This window comes from Theobroma cacao, chromosome 2 (assembly GCF_000208745.1).
Source record: "Theobroma cacao cultivar B97-61/B2 chromosome 2, Criollo_cocoa_genome_V2, whole genome shotgun sequence".
Lineage (NCBI taxonomy): Eukaryota > Viridiplantae > Streptophyta > Magnoliopsida > Malvales > Malvaceae > Theobroma > Theobroma cacao.
The window spans coordinates 40,184,577-40,201,758 of NC_030851.1; the positions used below are offsets into that span (position 1 = coordinate 40,184,577).

Sequence of the window (17,182 nt, forward strand, 5' to 3'; positions counted from 1 at the left end):
TTTGGACTACCTTACTCCTGGAAAGAATGATTCTGAAAAAAGTATCTGAAATGACTTACCAGGAAAAGCATGTACATCAAAGGGATGGGATATACCAGGAAAAAGTTGAATTCAATTCAAAGCATTTTATTGACTTTAAATCACAATTTTGATGACAGAAAACAAAGATGACAACAACAACTCTAGCTTTATAGATTGAATCCGGATAACATAAAAGCCTGATGAGGGTTTAGGATAGCTTGTGTAGTGAATGCAGGCTGCAAATATGCCTGCTCCAAATGAACCCTTCCGCTCAGGGATATCGCAGTCAAAAGCTTCATTAAGATGATTTACTGACAAGGCTGAATCAAACCTTTTCCCAAGTCTTTCATCTTCTGATATTTTCCAAAGGGGAAAGAAAGGAAAAGATCACGCAATCCACTCCTATCATTCAACTACAACGAACAACCTGACTAGGCAAAACAGTGTGATCCAATATTCTTATCTTTATGGTAACATAACTACTATGTCAAAACAATCCGACATCAATCTTTTGTGATGTGAAAGTCAAAAAAACTACCCTTCCCCTTTTTCCATAGATGATAAGATCATAACATAATTATTTTGCCAGCTTTTAAAAAAGGGCAAATAAATTGGAAAAAAAGTTAAGTGTATTCTTTGTGGATCGGGTGCTTTATCTGATTGCTGAATGGTTTAAAACTTTGAAGAATGGCAGCATCTCAAGCAACCAAAAAAGGCAGAATAAATAAAAAAAAAGAAGAAGAGAAAGAAAGCTTTGGTATTCTAACACGAGGGACGATTGTGCTGTCTTTTGTATTAATTTTGCTTGGTGGAAAGGGATATTAAACATAAAAGTTCACCTACAGAGTAAAGAGGGCTTGATCATGCTTGTCTTCTAATGCTAGTAGAAGTACTTTTTGATATACTTTACCCTACTGCATCTCCATCATGTACGTAGCAAAGATCCATTGACAAATTTTAATGCACAAATCATAATGTGTATAAAGGAAAGTAAACAAAGATCCATTGCAATCTTTTATTGTTTTTTTTCCTTTTTGAAGATGACCCACTCTGCCAATTATTATTGAAATTTTAAGACATGTATCTAACCTAAAATCAATTGATAGACGGAGAGATTTTTGTTATATTTATATGTTCACACATAGGCAATACAAACCTATCATATGCCATGAATCATCGGAGGAGACCCATAAAGACACCAACCAATGATCAATAACGACTGCTTTAATACCATGTTAAATTATACGACAAACATTCAACATAAAACCATTTGATAATAGGTGGAGATGCCTTGTCTATGTATGTATGTCTAAAATACTTTTAATTAAGATAATCCTAATTTAATAGATGTGAGATTTCTTTCATTTCACAAATGGTCCTATAAAAATTATCTTCGAGCTGAACCGTGTTGCACGGTGAACATCTCTTAGATTGAGGGCAGCAAAGAACGCCGCACATGCATGGTTTTCACCTTTGTTGTCCACTAGGGTCAGTGGTAATGCAACCCTGGTCGTCCAATGAATTTCACTCCATATATTGAGGCCACAAGGTTCATTCCCAGAATAGTGGATTGTGGCCCTAAAGTCTCCCACATGCACTCGTTTTTCATTTTATTATCTGAGGAACTTCAGTTGCATGCCAAAGTTTCAGGTGTTGGAGCAGCACCCAGGTATCCAGTAGATTATTCAAAACATTTGAAATGGATTAATGGGGTGTCCAACCAAATAAAAACTTGAACTCATTTGAGCAATATCTTGCTAATAGTTTATAACACCTTTAATCTTTTTAATTAGTATGATTAGGATCCATATACCTTTTCCTTTTTATCATCCTTTAAAACAAAATTTTCCTGGATATAAAATATCAGATGGACTCTTTATCTGACCAGTTGTGATCAGAGGGTTAAGACTGCTTTCTTTCCAGTCAAAGACTTCTTTGTATGTACATGAATACCCTCTCTTTTATGAATGAACTCTTAACTTTCAAAAAAAAAAAAATCAGGTGGACCCAACATCTTACAAGAAACTATGATATAAAAACAATGATGTTGCTTAACTGAAGTAATGAAAGCCAACGGAGAAACAGAATCCTGGAAATGGAAAAGCATGGAAATGATACCACAAGTTATGGATAGCACTAATCATAAAGTGAAAACAATCATAACTTTAGCTGACAAGGCCTTTTACATCAGCAACAAACTTTAAACAGACAAAAAAAATGATAGAAGTACTTGGAATTTGGAAAGAGATAAACTTAGAACATCAATATTTCTGCAACAACAGCATTGTGATGATCTCAAGCACTTTTTCCTAGGCTTTTGTTTAGAAACCTGAATGTGAGAAAAGCATCTGCAATTATTATCATAGTTGAGTATTCTTCTGCAGTAGGAGATCAAGATCAGTTTTCTCTTTGTAAGGGTAAGTGGGTAGTTTCCAGGAACAATTACACAAGAAAAGTTATTGATATTGTAACGATCCAAATCCAATCACTGGTCCAGTAATTTTTTGGACCTAAATCACGTGACTTTCAAAAATTTAAGTTCAAGTTGCTAATAGTAGACATCAGATGTGGGATTTTGGTATCACAATCCCACCCACTTAAATCCTTAATGCTCTTATCAAGGCCACACATCACATCCACAGAACCAAGAAGCTCACATCGGACTGGCGCAGACTCTGATATCATTTGTAATGACCCAAGCCCAACCATTGGTCCAGTAACTTTTTGGGCCTAAACCACGTGATTTTCAAAAACTTAAGCTTAAGTTGCTAGTGGTGGTGGGCTTGGATTATTATATAGGTCTTAACAATCACATTCACATCAGATGTGGGATGTTGGGTATCACAAATATACAGATGATTTTACTAAATTTCTTGCTTCGAATATCAATCAAAAGCAAAAGCCAGATTATGTACTAAAGTTTTGAATTCTTAGTGTTCTTATCCAGATATACCAATAGAGTTGTGGTTCAATTTCAAGGACTCTCTTCCATCTGGTCTGAGCATTGACTTCGCATCTCCATCTTGAATAATCAAACACTATTTCACCTAGCAGGATTTTCAGGCTGCATACAATGAAACAGTTCTTGACATTTGATATGTTCAAAAAGCAGATGAATGAACTTTCCATGTGGTAGGCAAGGAGTTAAGTCAATATTTTCTCACCACCTGTTTTCCACTCTGCTAGTGTGAGCGTTTGTATAAATCTAGTCATCCCTACATTACATGACTCCTAATATTAATGCCTATGATGGCCTGTGGCCAGCATTCCTTGGACTTCAATTGTTGGAAACTTTCTATTTTGATTCTAATACATAGTCTAAACTTTGATTTTGAAACAAATATGACAGATAAAATGGCATGTCCTGGGTTCCATCATAGCACATGAATGTAAGCTAAAATGTTGGAAAAATCTAATCATCCACCAAATATAGTGATAAAGAAGATTGTGCTTGTCATGGTATCTCAAAAATATCAGTTTCTTTGTAAATTTTTGTACATGATGGTTGGATAACAGAGAGAACCTGGCATCAGACCTTGGTACAATTCTTACAAGGGCCTGGAAAGAGTATAATTGAACTTGTTTACCACAGTTTGATTTTAGCTTGAGCTCAAATTACTCATGCTTGAGCAAATATAAATTCACCACTTCTAGAGCCTATCAAATATGTAATGTCTATATGTTGGTGTCTCTGCCTGTCATTAGATTTGTTTATAATGAAATATCATTTCTGCCATTTTTATTAAAAAAATAAAATATCATTTCTTACTCATAATATTGAGGAATGGTGGGAAACTGTCCGCGGCAATAACTGAAGGCAAACAAGTTACATATGAACATTTGACTCAATGATTAATATATGATCTCTGTTAAAAAAAACAAGCATTCAAACGTCACTTCCTCGAATAAGCTTATAGCAGTAGGCATACGGTTTTTAAGTTAAACAGCTTGATAAATTATCTTGTATACATACCTTTCACCCATCCAGAGGAAAAATCAGGCTCGTCATATATATATATATAAAGCATGGATCAGAAGCAAACAACCACGGCAACCAGGTAGAGGCACCACCTTCCGAAGAAGCTGTTTTCTATGGGCTCAAAGCCTTATCATGTTCCTTTCTCCCTCTGATATTGAACGTGCAGTTAAATTCGTAATGTAACTGAAAAATGGTAGGCACCTTAAAGCAACCTATTCTATAGCACTTCGAGCCAAAACTAGGAGGGAAGCCAGTAGAACTGAAGGCTTGATTTACTCCCATTTTTTCAGCCTGGGAACTTCGACTCCCATGTTTTGAAACAGCTTGTCCAAATTGTCAGTAGGTTTGCCAAACATGGGTTCACAGTTCCCGGTTGGAAATTGGTGGGAAGCAAGCCTTGGTTCTACTGGCTTCCCTCAAAATCTTGACTTGCAATGGAACTGCTCTAGTTTCGGGTGCCTTCAGGTTCCTATCTCGCTTTTAAAGTTCCTTATGAATGTAAAGTTGCACATTAAATTTCAGAGGGAGAGAAGAACCTGACAAGGCATCGAGCCCCCATCGAAGCAAGTTCCTAGGAAGCTGATGCCCCTGCCTGGTTGCTGTTTCTCTGCTTTCAAAACAGTTCATTTTGTGCCACTCTTGAACCTCAAAACATAAATTCAATCGAAGGCGGCAGCACGGGAACGAGGATTCACGTGTTTGGGTACAGAGTCGAAGGTAAAACTGAAAACCCGGTTTTCGATTTTAAAGAAGGGATGGAGAGCTTGAGGGTGAACCCGGGATTGTCGGCGTACGCGGAGGACCCGGAAGGAGCTGCGGATTCGTTGAGAGAGCTTTTGGAGTTTGGGAGGAGGAAGGTTCCGAGGAAACTGTGGGGAGAGACGGGTTTGTTCCTTGCTTTGCTGCACACAATTCGAAATGACCGTCAAAGAGAGGCAATATTTTCAAAATGTTTCACAAAAGAAGAAGATCGTGGTGTTCGAATCTCAGAAAGAAAAGTTGATTGAGGCTAACCCAGAAGAGCTGCCTGTGCAGGGAGGTTGGAGAAAGAAACAATGGAATGCAACTGCACATCAATGGGATGCTGCAGTTCGTGCAAATGGTAGCCAAACTGCTGAGCTTTCTCCTCAAGGGTGGGTAGGGAGACGAGTTAAAGATGTAAGAGTTTGTCCTAGTGAAGAAAGATTATTGGTTGAGGGAGGCAATAATCGTCTGTTGATCCTTGCGAACTCTGCTGAATTAATGTCAGAATCTGAGTATAGTTTACGTAGAGTACATGTAAATCATCAAGGCTATGAAGGCTAGTACCTCAAAAATCCCAGCAAGTGTTATAAACTCGAACTCAAAGTTTTGAGCAGCTTTGTTAATATCAGACAGAAATGTCCTGCTTGTCTCATTGCTTATTGCATAAACTCCTAACAAGGATTGATCTTTCTTGATCCATAAACGTATAGAGTTGTTTATCTGACTTTTATTCTGATATCTCTCACCTTACTAATAAAAAGCTTGAGTTACTATCCATGCCAAGTGATTCATAGATGGTTAACAATTTCTTTTATGGAGGTGAAGGTTCCCACTACACCTATAAAAGACCCAGCTACCAAAATGGCAACAATTATTGCCAACTCGAACCCAAATTTTCGAGTAGTTTTGTTAATTTTAAGGCAGCAGAGGCATGGTAGTAATATTGAGAGGATGACACCTAAGAATGATCCGATGAATGCCATTACGTAGCCGAAAAATGGGAAGGTTAAGGCAACAATAACCGTGCTGATGACAAGAGCTGTTCTAACGAAGATGCTTAGAGACCTCCTATTGCGGAAGAGTGATTTTTCTTCAATGGCTATAACTATTGGAGCAGTTATGATAGCATATTTTGTGAGGGGATTGATTAAAGTTGTATAGATTGCTATTTTTGTGCTGATCTTATTGATAGGGAGGTTTAATGTCCCTTGAGACTTCAGATGTTCTCCATACATCAGGTAGCCTAGAACAGCCATTGATCCATAGTTGATGGTGCTTGTGACGAAGCAGACAAGTAAAACCTGCAATAAGATAAAACACAACATGAAAGAAATGATGTTGATACAGAACAAGATCATGTGTAGTTCATACAGATAAAATCCATGACAGATTTTGCAGGAAATGGTCTCTTTCCCCTTGCATCTCTAAGTAGAAGTCTAGAGCATTGTTTCTTACCTTAGAGAACCGATTTCTGTCTCTCATTGAGCTGCATAATGTGGGGAAAACTGGATGCCCACAATAACAAAAGTTAAACATGCCTATAGCAGTAGGCATTCCTCTCCAATTCAAAAGCACATTGCTTTTATGGAACCCCACTCCGTCCACTGCTCCAATCCAAAAGATGCAAACAACAAGTAAAAAAGAAGCCAAAACCCCACCGGCAGAAACATAGGCAAGCATACCCAAACTCTTCAACCATGTAGTTGGCAGAATCACCAGGGAAATCAGTAGAACAAAGGCTTGCTTCCCTCCAATTTTCAGGCCGGCAACTTTGAACCCCATGTTTGGAAACAACTTGTGTAGATTGTCACCTTCTAATATCAGAAACTCAACTGCAACCAGGTACAGCTCAAGATACATGTACAGCGATACAATTGCCCTCCCTTTATCCAAAAGCTTGCTCACCTATATCCGGATAGGTTTTGATGAGCGGGTTCAAATCCATGCAGCGTCGAAGAAGTAGTCCTGTGTACCAACAGAGAACAGCTACCAGGAAAAAAAGCAATAAACTTAACCATCCTCCTTGAGAAAGTGCATATGGAATTGACAGTATTCCTACGCCTGTGAGACAGAGTAATGAGCTTGATGTTAGCCATGGGAAAATGGAGCATTGATAAATTTCAAAATAGAAATAACCAGATAAAGATCAACCCTATCAGTTGTTAATACAAAATTCTCTAATGCAAAATATTGGCTTTTAAATGTTGACCAATGAAAGTGATAACTCAAATTCTTTGGTTTCATCATATACTGTAAAGAAGCAGAAACCTTGTTATCCAGGTGAACTGGTATAGTTTACGGCGCCTTCGGGTGCTTTCTTTTCTGCAGTTAACACAATGAATTTACCCTGCACGTTCAACATCATAGAAAGAGAGATACCTGTTAAGGCATTGAGCCCATTGAAACATGTTTTAAGGAAGCTTGTGCCTCTGCCTTGTTGCTGTGACTGTGGAAGCTCATTTTCCCTCGAGGTGTCCATCTTTTGCCACTCGTCAACCCACAATGTATGTTGCATATACATATAAAAGAGGTTTGTTGAGAAAAATTAGGAAATAAAATATTATAATGTTAAAAACTTGCCGAAAAACAATGAAAGACCAAATCAAATAGTGGTAGAATATATTTCTTTACCAGAAAAAAGACTCAGTCAAGGTTATATATATATATAATGTCGCAACAAACAGCCTCCTTCACGCTTTAAAGGAATCCTGTCTGTATCTCCCTTTTAGATTGATAGTGTCTCAAGCAACTCACTACAGCCGTTAATGCCAAACAGTCCAGTGATCGTGTCTTAAGCAACTCACTACAGCTGTCAATGCAAAACAGTCCAGTGATCGTGTCTTAAGCAACCCACTACAACCGTCAACGCAAAACAGTCCAGCTCACGATCAAGTCCTGTGCATAAATTCCTGCTTCCAATGTCCAAATTTGGAGGAGATACGGCATTTCCTTTTTGACTCATGCAACTTTGATGCATCCCAACCTACATGTTGCAAGGATTAGTCTATCTGCTGTTCCATTAAATGAAGCAGCTGTTTATAGAACTTAAACATTTCTCCACCAGCAAATTTTAGCTATAATTGGGTGCTTCACACATGGAGTTGTAATGCAGAAGGAATGTACATTTTTGTTCCAGTCTTTCCAAGATTATGTGGTAGAATCTGAATCTATCAGAGAATTAAGTTGGGAGGACACTGCAGGAATACTAGTCCTCATCATCATAATTTAATTCCTACCAGAATAAAGTTTTTTCCTGGTGAATGGTAAAAGATGATTAAACTATTTCAGCATCAAGCACTAAAAATTTAGCCCCACAACCCTGTATTTTTCTGCATTTTCTTTTGATACTGCCTGTAAACAACTCTCCCAGTAACTGTCATGCAATTCTTTTAGACTACCTTGCTCCCGGAAAGAATGATTCCTAGAAAAGAATCAGAATTGATGACTTACCGGGGAAAGCATGTATATCAAAGGGATGGAATATACCAGAAAAAAAAATTGAATTTTACTCAAAGCATTTTATCAACTTTAAATCACAATTTTGATGACAGAAAATAAAGATGACAACAACAACTCTAGCTTTATGGACTGAATCAGGATAAACATAAAAGCCTGATGAAGGTTTAGGATAGCTTGTGCAGTGAATGCAGGCTGCAAATATGCCTGCTCCAAATGAACCCTTCGGCTCAGAGATATCGCAGTCAAAAACTTCATTAAGAGGATTTACTGACAAGGCTGAATCAAACCTTTTCCCAAGTCTTGCATCTTCTGATATTTTCCGAAGGCGAGAGAAAGGAAAAGATCACACAATCTACTCTCATCATTCAAATACAATGAACAACCTTACAACAGTGTGATCCAATATTCTTATCTTAACAACCCTACTATGCCAAAACAACCCTACATCAACCTTTTGTGATGTGAAAGTCATGAAACTACCCTTCACCCTCTTTCCACTGCTCATGAGATCATAAGATAATTATTTTGCCAGCTTTTAAAAAAGGGGCAAATAAATTGGAAAAAAAAAAAGTTTTGCTTGGGGGAAAGGAAAGGGATATAAAACATAAAAGTTCATCTACAAAGTAAAGAGGGCTTGATCATGCTTTTCTCCTAGACCATATACAAAGATCAGCTACAATCTTTTATTGTTGTTTTTTGTTTCCTTTTGAAGATGATCCACTTTGCCCACTTTGCCGATCGAATCGATTTTTACTAAGTTATTATTAAAATTTTTGAATATGCATGTAACCAAAAACTAATTATCAATAGACGGAGAGATTCTTGCACATTTAAGAAATACAAACCTATCACATGCCATGAATCAACGGAGGAGACCCATGGAGGTGCCAACGAATGAGAGTAAAATATCATGTTAAATTTTACGATAGACATTCATGATGTCTTGTTTATCTTTGTATGTCTAGAATACTTCTAATTAACATAATTTTAATTTAATAGATATGATTTAATAAAACTCCATAATTTGATTTAACATCATAAAAAATAATAGGTTCTAGTATACGAATCAGATTAGATTCAAAAGTCTTTTACGTATGAGGAAAGTATTAGCACCCTAAGCTCTTTTAATTGATACTCTATTAATTATATGTCCTTTTAAGCCTTATTAAATAAAATTCGATTCAATATTTTAATTCTATCTTCTTTTGCTATTTCTAATTTATTAGTTTTTTGAAATAAATAAAAATTCTTGATGAAAGAAACCACTTTTAGTTTTCTTGAGATTTCATCATAGGAAAACTTATTTACTTAATTCTATAATTTTATCTTTTAATTTATTCCTTTCCCTATTTTTAGTTTATTAGTTTTCCAAAATAAAAAAAAATTCTTGATATTTAAAATTTCCCAAAATCTCCCAAACACTCATGGTAAAGTTTTGAAAAATTTTCTCACCTAGACATTATCAAGAAACCACTTTTGGTTTTCCTGAGATTTCATAATTGAAGAATTTATTTATTTAATTCTATTCTAGTTCAATATTTGATTTTTATTTTCCTTATATATTATAAATAGATATCTTGCAATTGAAAATTTTCTAGAATCTCCCAAACGCTTATGATAAAATTTTAAAAAAATTTCTCATTTAGAAATTCTCAAGAAACTACTTTTGGTTTTCTTGAGATTTTATCATTGGAAAAATTACATAAATTATGTATTAGCTCCTAATTCTGAAAGACCAAAAAATAAATAAATAAAAATAAAAAAATCTTAAAAGAGAATAATTCAAGATATTTAAAAACTAAGCCCATTTTCCTAAATCTAAAAAAACCGAAAATTTCAACACTCAAGAAACTCCACCACTCTTTTTTTTTTCTTCCTCTCCGACTTTCTTTTAATCTGTGACTTGGCTATATTTATAGCCAATGTATTGTATTTCTATTTGAATTGGTTTCTGAATTTCGATTTGGCCTAATCTTTTTTGAACTTAATCTAAAAGTCCTATAAAAATTATCTTCGAGCTGAACCGTGTTGCACTGTGAAGATCAATTGGATTGAGGGCAGCAAAGAAAGCTGCACATGCATGGTTTTCACCTTTGTTGTCCACTAGGGTCAGTGGTAATGTCAACCCTGGTCGTCCCATGAATTTCACTCCATATATAGAGGCCACAAGTCATTACCAGGATAGCGGATTGTGGCCCTAAAGTCACCCACATGCACTCTCTTTTCATTTTATTATCTGAGGAACTTCAGTTGCATGCCAAAGTTTCAGGAGTCGGAGCAACCCTAACACTCAGGTATCCAGTAGATTATTCAGAACATTTGAAATGGATTAATGGGGTGTTCAACTAAATAAAAAATTGAAATCATTTCCAATGAGTAATTCTTTTATTTGTTTGATATTATATTGAAACACATTGATACTTTAAAATAAAATTATATCAAGCACGTATTAATTTTTTTCTTAATTTTTAATAAATTTTAATGAATAAACAACATATGAACTAAATATTTTATACGTTTTTTTTCTTTCTTATATTATATATCTTCATGATAATCAAGCAGTTGAATATTTCCAATTCATTAATGAGAAAACTTGATCTAATTCAACTTAATTCAAATTAATTTAAATATTAATAATTCAAAATCAAAATAAAATCCAAAAAAAATGAAAATTCAAAAACCCAATCCTTCTTACTCTAAAAGTGCGTATTCAAAATGAGTAAATTAAAATGACTCAAATCCAAAATACTAATTTTTTATGATTATTTTAATAATTAGAAAAAAAACAAGGGTGTTTCTGCAATTAAACCAAAAGATAAAAGGACAATTTGCAATTAAAAAAAAAGGGCGCGATCTATCCAAACCGGTAATTTGGTCTAAGATCGGACCGAACCGGAAGTGTTTCCCTGTGAGTAAATAAGCTGTGGAAAGTTGAAACACAAACTCAAAAACAAATAAAAAAAACAAAAAATATTCAGATAGGAGAGAGAGAGAGGGCTGAATCCTTTGAATCAAAGCTCTCTCCTTCTCCAAATCAATCCCAATTTGAAGAAAAACCCTAAAAAAAATCCTGATTCTTTCTATTATATCCTTTTTTTTTTCAATTTCGATTAAAATTTCAATTCTTTTCATAAAAAAAGGATTTGGGTATTGTTTGATAATCACATGCTCCTTCCTTCCCAACAATATTTGTTGATAGGTTGATGCGACGATCGCATGCCCGAAATCGGGTTGAATCGAAATCCAAATCAAATAACAGTACACCTAAAATGGACCCAGTTAGGCTCCAAATCCGACCCAACACCCGATCCACCGCTCTGTTTTCCAGAAACCCTCGTCAAACCAAGCCAACCCCATCTTTCATCGCAGTATCAATCGCCACGTCTCTTGCTTTGGTGATTTTTATTTACATTTTCCTCTTCTCCACCAAATATTCCAAGAAGTACGGAATCATAATCGACGGCGGCAGCACGGGGACGAGGATTCACGTGTTTGGGTACAGAGTCGAAGGTAAAGCTAAAAACCCAGTTTTCGATTTTAAACAAGGGTTGGAGAGCTTGAGGGTGAACCCCGGATTGTCGGCGTATGCGGAGGACCCGGAAGGAGCTGCAGATTCGTTGAGAGAGCTTTTGGAGTTTGGGAGGAGGAAGGTTCCGAGAAAACTGTGGGGAGAGACTGAGATTAGGCTAATGGCGACTGCCGGTTTGAGATTGTTGGATGTTGAGGTGCAAGAGAGGATTTTGGAGGAGTGCAGGAAGGTGCTTAGGGTGTCTGGGTTTAAGTTTCACGACGACTGGGCTTCAGTTATCACAGGTAATATAATGTGGATTGTTTTGAGTGAGTTTTGTGAGACAATGTTGGAAAATTTTTATGTGTTTCTGTTTGGGACATGTGAGGAATAGAAGAGTAGTGAGAGGTCTAAGTTCATCTTTAGTGATAGAAATTATTTGGATGATAAAACATGATACTATGTCGATAGACCTATGAATGCAGATTGAACTGCTCTTATAAATGAGCAATGGCTAAAGCTATGAGATTGTCAATGTTTTATGATGTTTTAATTTTGAGCACTTGACTTCTTCTGAGGCGCTTATATGATGGAAATGACAAGGCCATTTGAGTACTTGGGCATGTTTTGAGTGAATTTTGTAAACCAGTGTGGGAAAACTTTGATTTTGTTTTAAAAGGGAAATGTGATAAGTGGAAGAGTAGTAAGAGTGGTTAATCTACGGTTTAGGATAATAGTTTATGGGTATTGATAGAGCTTATTGATTTAATAGAATTTGAACTTGATAATGTCTTGTCAATAGGCCTATTACTAAATGCCAATTAAAGCTATTGTCCCTGCAATATTTTGTGATGTTCTCATTTGGGTAGTTAACTTCTTCAGGCTTGTAGGAGAAGTAACTAAACATATGCCAAAATGTGGCTGGAGTTTATGATTTAGTAGTCAACTTCTAACCTACTGCAAAAAGATCTTTGATTGTTTGCAAGCAATTTAGCAAAGATGGATGAGATCTGGTAGCGCGATATTTTTAATTTGCCTTCAGTTGGAGTGCTTTTGGCCTCCCCATGCTATAGTTTAGGCAGTAATTGAGAAATAGACCACTATTGTCATTTTCTTTAGGTGAGACCTTAAATGATGTCACATTGTAGATTCTTATGTAAGAGTGGGTGTCTGTCTTGGTCCATTTTGAACTAACGACACGTATCAGAGGGAGAACCAACAAAAATGATAGCGATAACTTCTTGGGATATTATAGATGTCGGCATTCCATCTTTTTGTCTGGTGGCTATATTAGTATATAATTTGCTATGTATCCGAAGCTTAAATAAGGATCAGCTCTTGTAGTCAATGCTGGAAATCTTACAATCCTTGTGTTTGTATTATAGTTTCTAATCACTGATCCACATTTTTGAAGCTAAGTTTGGATGCTATTGTCTTAGGCTCTGATGAAGGGGTGTATGCTTGGGTTGTTGCAAACTATGCGCTTGGTACTCTTGGAGGTAATCCTCTGCATACAACTGGGATTATTGAACTTGGCGGGGCATCTGCTCAGGTTTTTTTCATCCATAATTCTTTGCTGCTTCTTGATTCTTTAATTTGGAATATTTCTATAGTGTTTTGATAGAGTTAAATTGGATTCTTCCACACCAGAATTTGCAAGTCATTCAAGCTTCTAATTATTGACACCAAAGTACGAGAGTTCCTTGAAGCTATTTCTTGTGTATTGAGAAATTACATCTCAAATTAGTTTGTAATCCACTGGAAAAATTTATTTATTGAGCTTATTAACTATGAAGCAGGTGGTGAGTGTGAGCCATGAACTACATTTTGTTGATATTCCTGAAAGACTACAAGTTGATGTCATTTCAAGGAACAAGAATTAACATGCAAAAATTTATGGTTGGGAAAGACATCACTTACATTTCAAATAATTTGCAAGTGCATCTGATGCGCTGGCTTGTAAACAATTTAGCATATGTGTCCTTGGCTTGATGCTCTTAAGATGTATAAGTTGAGAAGCTCATCTAAGTTCATGATTAACTTCGCAGCTATACTTATATTTCAGGTAACCTTTATCCCTAGTGAGCCTATGCCTTCTGAGTTCTCACGCTCCATCAAGTTTGGGAATTTCACTTACAATCTCTACAGCCACAGCTTTCTTCATTTTGGCCAGGTAATCTTTGCATGCATTAGCTATTCTTCTACTTTTTTGCTGGTTATAGTTGCTATGCTCGTGTGTTCCAAGTGTAGGCATCTTATTCCACAAATATTATGGTTTAGTTTTTTAACGAACTTTGTTGCTAATGAGATGCTTTGGTATGCTTTGCACAGTTAAACTTAAATGGACTGAGAAGATTTTTTTTATATAAATTGTGGAAGTAGACATGACTGATTGACTGTCCTTCTGCCAAGTGTTTTTCTTCATCTTTTTAAAACAATAATGATAATTGCATATCTAACTTCTAACTAATGTTAGTATTGTTTCAATATGGTTTTGCATTGTGATTTTTGTAGTATTTCATTACCGATTCTGTCAGGAATTCAAACTTGATCTAGGAGCTTTTAACTTTTGTCATTTTTGCAGAATGTTGCACATGAATCATTGAGGGAATCACTCATTACACGAGATTTCAGTCCAGGTATGTTTCAATGCCTTTGCTTTCTGCCAAAGTTTTGCAGGCTTAGAAGTGCTTGAAGAAGTCTTAAAAGGTACTTATAGTGCCTTGAATTCAAAGTAGGAAATTCAGTCATGCTGAGGTTTACTCTAATCATCTTTGTGAGTCTTCCAATGTTAAAGGTTGAGGAAGAGATCTAAATTTGATATGAGCACTATTTATATATTACAGTTTTGACTATTTAGGCTGGGTTTGACTGTTTAATTTTGAAAGTTGTTTTCTTTTACCTTTGGTCATTTATGGCTATTCATAATCGACATTATGGAAAAGGTTGTTAGAATTAAAGTTTTTGTACTGCATATTTTCATAGGATCTTTGTTACTTTTGATAGAGATGGCATGGAGTTGGTTAAGTTATTATGTTTGTTTTGCTCATTTTTTGTTCCTTATCTCAATGCAGCTGCTGACTCTCTTCCTAAGGAAATGTATATAGATCCTTGTACACCTAAAGGGTACTTGCCTGAGTCATCGAAGCTTTCGCTAGTTTCTATGGCTGAAAAAAGTAAATATATTTCTGAACTTCAAGCTAGGGGTAACTTCTCGGAGTGCAGATCTGCTGCACTAATGCTGTTACAGAAAGAAAAAGGTTAGAAACTCTCTTAGAACCACCACATGTATTGCATTGCTTTGTGCCACAGGATGATAATCGTTATATATTCTGAGATGCAGAGAAATGTTCCTATGATCGCTGTTATTTGGGGTCAGTTTTCATGCCTAAGCTTCAAGGGAAATTTTTGGCTACAGAAAATTTTTTCTATACGTCAAAGGTATAATTATAATCTGTCTTTCTTACTGGCTTATGCATACTTAACTTTTGCCTCTTTTTATATGCCTTACATGGATTTTTTTAGGAAAAATAAGCACACATCCTAAACCCACGCATTTAATGCTTGAAATGCACTGAGTTTCTGTTTATGTAAGTCTTCCATTTCTTTGTGTGCCTCCTGCTGTGATAGTTCTTTAGGTTGCGCCAAAGGGCCTTTCTTTCTGATCTAATGATAGCGGGGCAACATTTCTGTGGAGAGGATTGGTCAAAATTGAAGAAGAAACACCAATCACTTGATGAGGAAGATCTGTTGCGCTATTGTTTTTCTTCAGCGTATATTGTGGCCTTGCTTCATGATAGCCTTGAAATTGCTTTGGATGACGAAAGGTATGTTTCATTCTTTACTGGTTAAGACTCAAAAGCAAACAGGCTAGATTAGTTCAATTCAATGACTTAGTAGGGCATTGTGGCTTTCCTCCATATGAAAGTATTGAATAGGTGTCTTGTATCTTGGGCAGTTCGTTGATAGATTATTCATTCTCTGAACTGAAATTTCACTAATGGGAATTTAATCTTAAGCAGGATCACCTTTGCTAACCAGGTGGAAAATATACCACTAGATTGGGCCTTGGGAGCTTTCATATTGCAGAGCACAACCAACTCGGATGTGCAGCAACCTGACTGGATAACTACCATTATCAGCAAAGATTCACCCACACTGCTTTCCATCATTGCAATTTCTGCAATATTGATATTCATAGCTTGGTCTATATCAAAATGGAGGAAGCCCCAGTTGAAGACAGTGTATGATCTAGAGAAAGGGCGATATATAGTTACTCGTATAGGTAGAAGTTGATAGCATTGTCGAAAGGAGATTGAACGCATCCTTATGGTTTTGCAGTCAAGGAGATGTCTTATGGTATTATCTTTATGCTTCCTTGCTTTACTGCACCCTCTTAAGACCACCATGTCAGTGGGAAATGTAAGATTGTATATCATTGAGTTTTGACATAGGATTTAGTGTAACAATTTCATTGGGAACTAGGATAGAATATTAAGATTCCCATTTTTGTATTTACCAGGAACCGAAACCCTTAGTTTATTATACCACATCCCTTTTTATTATACCTATTTACTACAGGATATAGATAAGGAGTGTATCATGGATTAGTTGTGGGGGGTATTCTCGGAGCTGTGGTTTCACTGCTTCATGAAATGGGTCAAAGGTGTGATCTTAAGGCTTTGTTGTTGTATTGGTATGGAAAAAATATTGTTCATTTCTCAAATGTTTGTTCTCTACGTATCTCTCAATATTCTTCTTTGTTCATTCATTCCTTTGGTAACCAACAAAAAAAGCTGAAAATTTAATGTAAAGCATAGAGGAAAAGCAAAAGAAAGTGACATGGAAAAATTGCTGTATATGGATTGGATTGATGTCTAAATCTTGACAGCTTGATTGTAGTTGGACTCATTTGATTATTGTGGTTAAATCATTTGCCATATTCAATCAAAAGTTCCATCAAGGGTAGTGCTAAATCAGGTTAAAAGGTTGTAAAATTTAAAAATTAATAAACTTTATAAAATTTAAAAATTCAACCGACAGTATATTGTATAATAACCCGAAACAAAATTCATATATATTATCCAAAATCGATTATACTTACTAATTAACGTATAAAAATTCGAGATTTGTCATGTATAAATTTTTATTTAAGATGAAGTAAATACACTGTAAAAGTCAACCATCTTCTCTATATCATAGAATCCCACATGCACCATCCTAGAGAAGTGTTTATTAAAAGTGAAAACAAGTTGATCTAAACCAACGTAATATCATTATTTATTGAGTCTAGATAAAGCTTTGACCATTCACTTGGATGAGAAATGGGCTATTAAATTTCTTTTGCTTGATAGGTACTAAATCTAAAACATTTTGTCCCTTGTTTCATCAATTGGCATGAAGAATTCAAATTGCATTTATTTTTTGGTACAAATGAAAATGAAGATGCATTTGTTAAAGCAGAAAAATAC

At 35.7% G+C, this 17,182-nt stretch overlaps 1 protein-coding gene and 1 pseudogene across 1 annotated transcript; one reads left to right on the top strand and one right to left on the bottom strand.

The window, feature by feature from the left end:
• Nucleotides 3,089–7,366, bottom strand: LOC18610397 (annotated as a pseudogene).
• LOC18610398 (probable apyrase 6) lies at nt 11,156–16,458 on the top strand. The gene is made up of 8 exons (XM_007046032.2): nt 11,156–12,016; nt 13,151–13,263; nt 13,777–13,884; nt 14,296–14,350; nt 14,786–14,971; nt 15,055–15,152; nt 15,342–15,538; nt 15,734–16,458. Exons 1-8 carry the CDS (start codon nt 11,407–11,409, stop codon nt 16,005–16,007), a joined length of 1,641 nt encoding a protein of 546 aa, XP_007046094.2. The 5' UTR covers nt 11,156–11,406; the 3' UTR covers nt 16,008–16,458.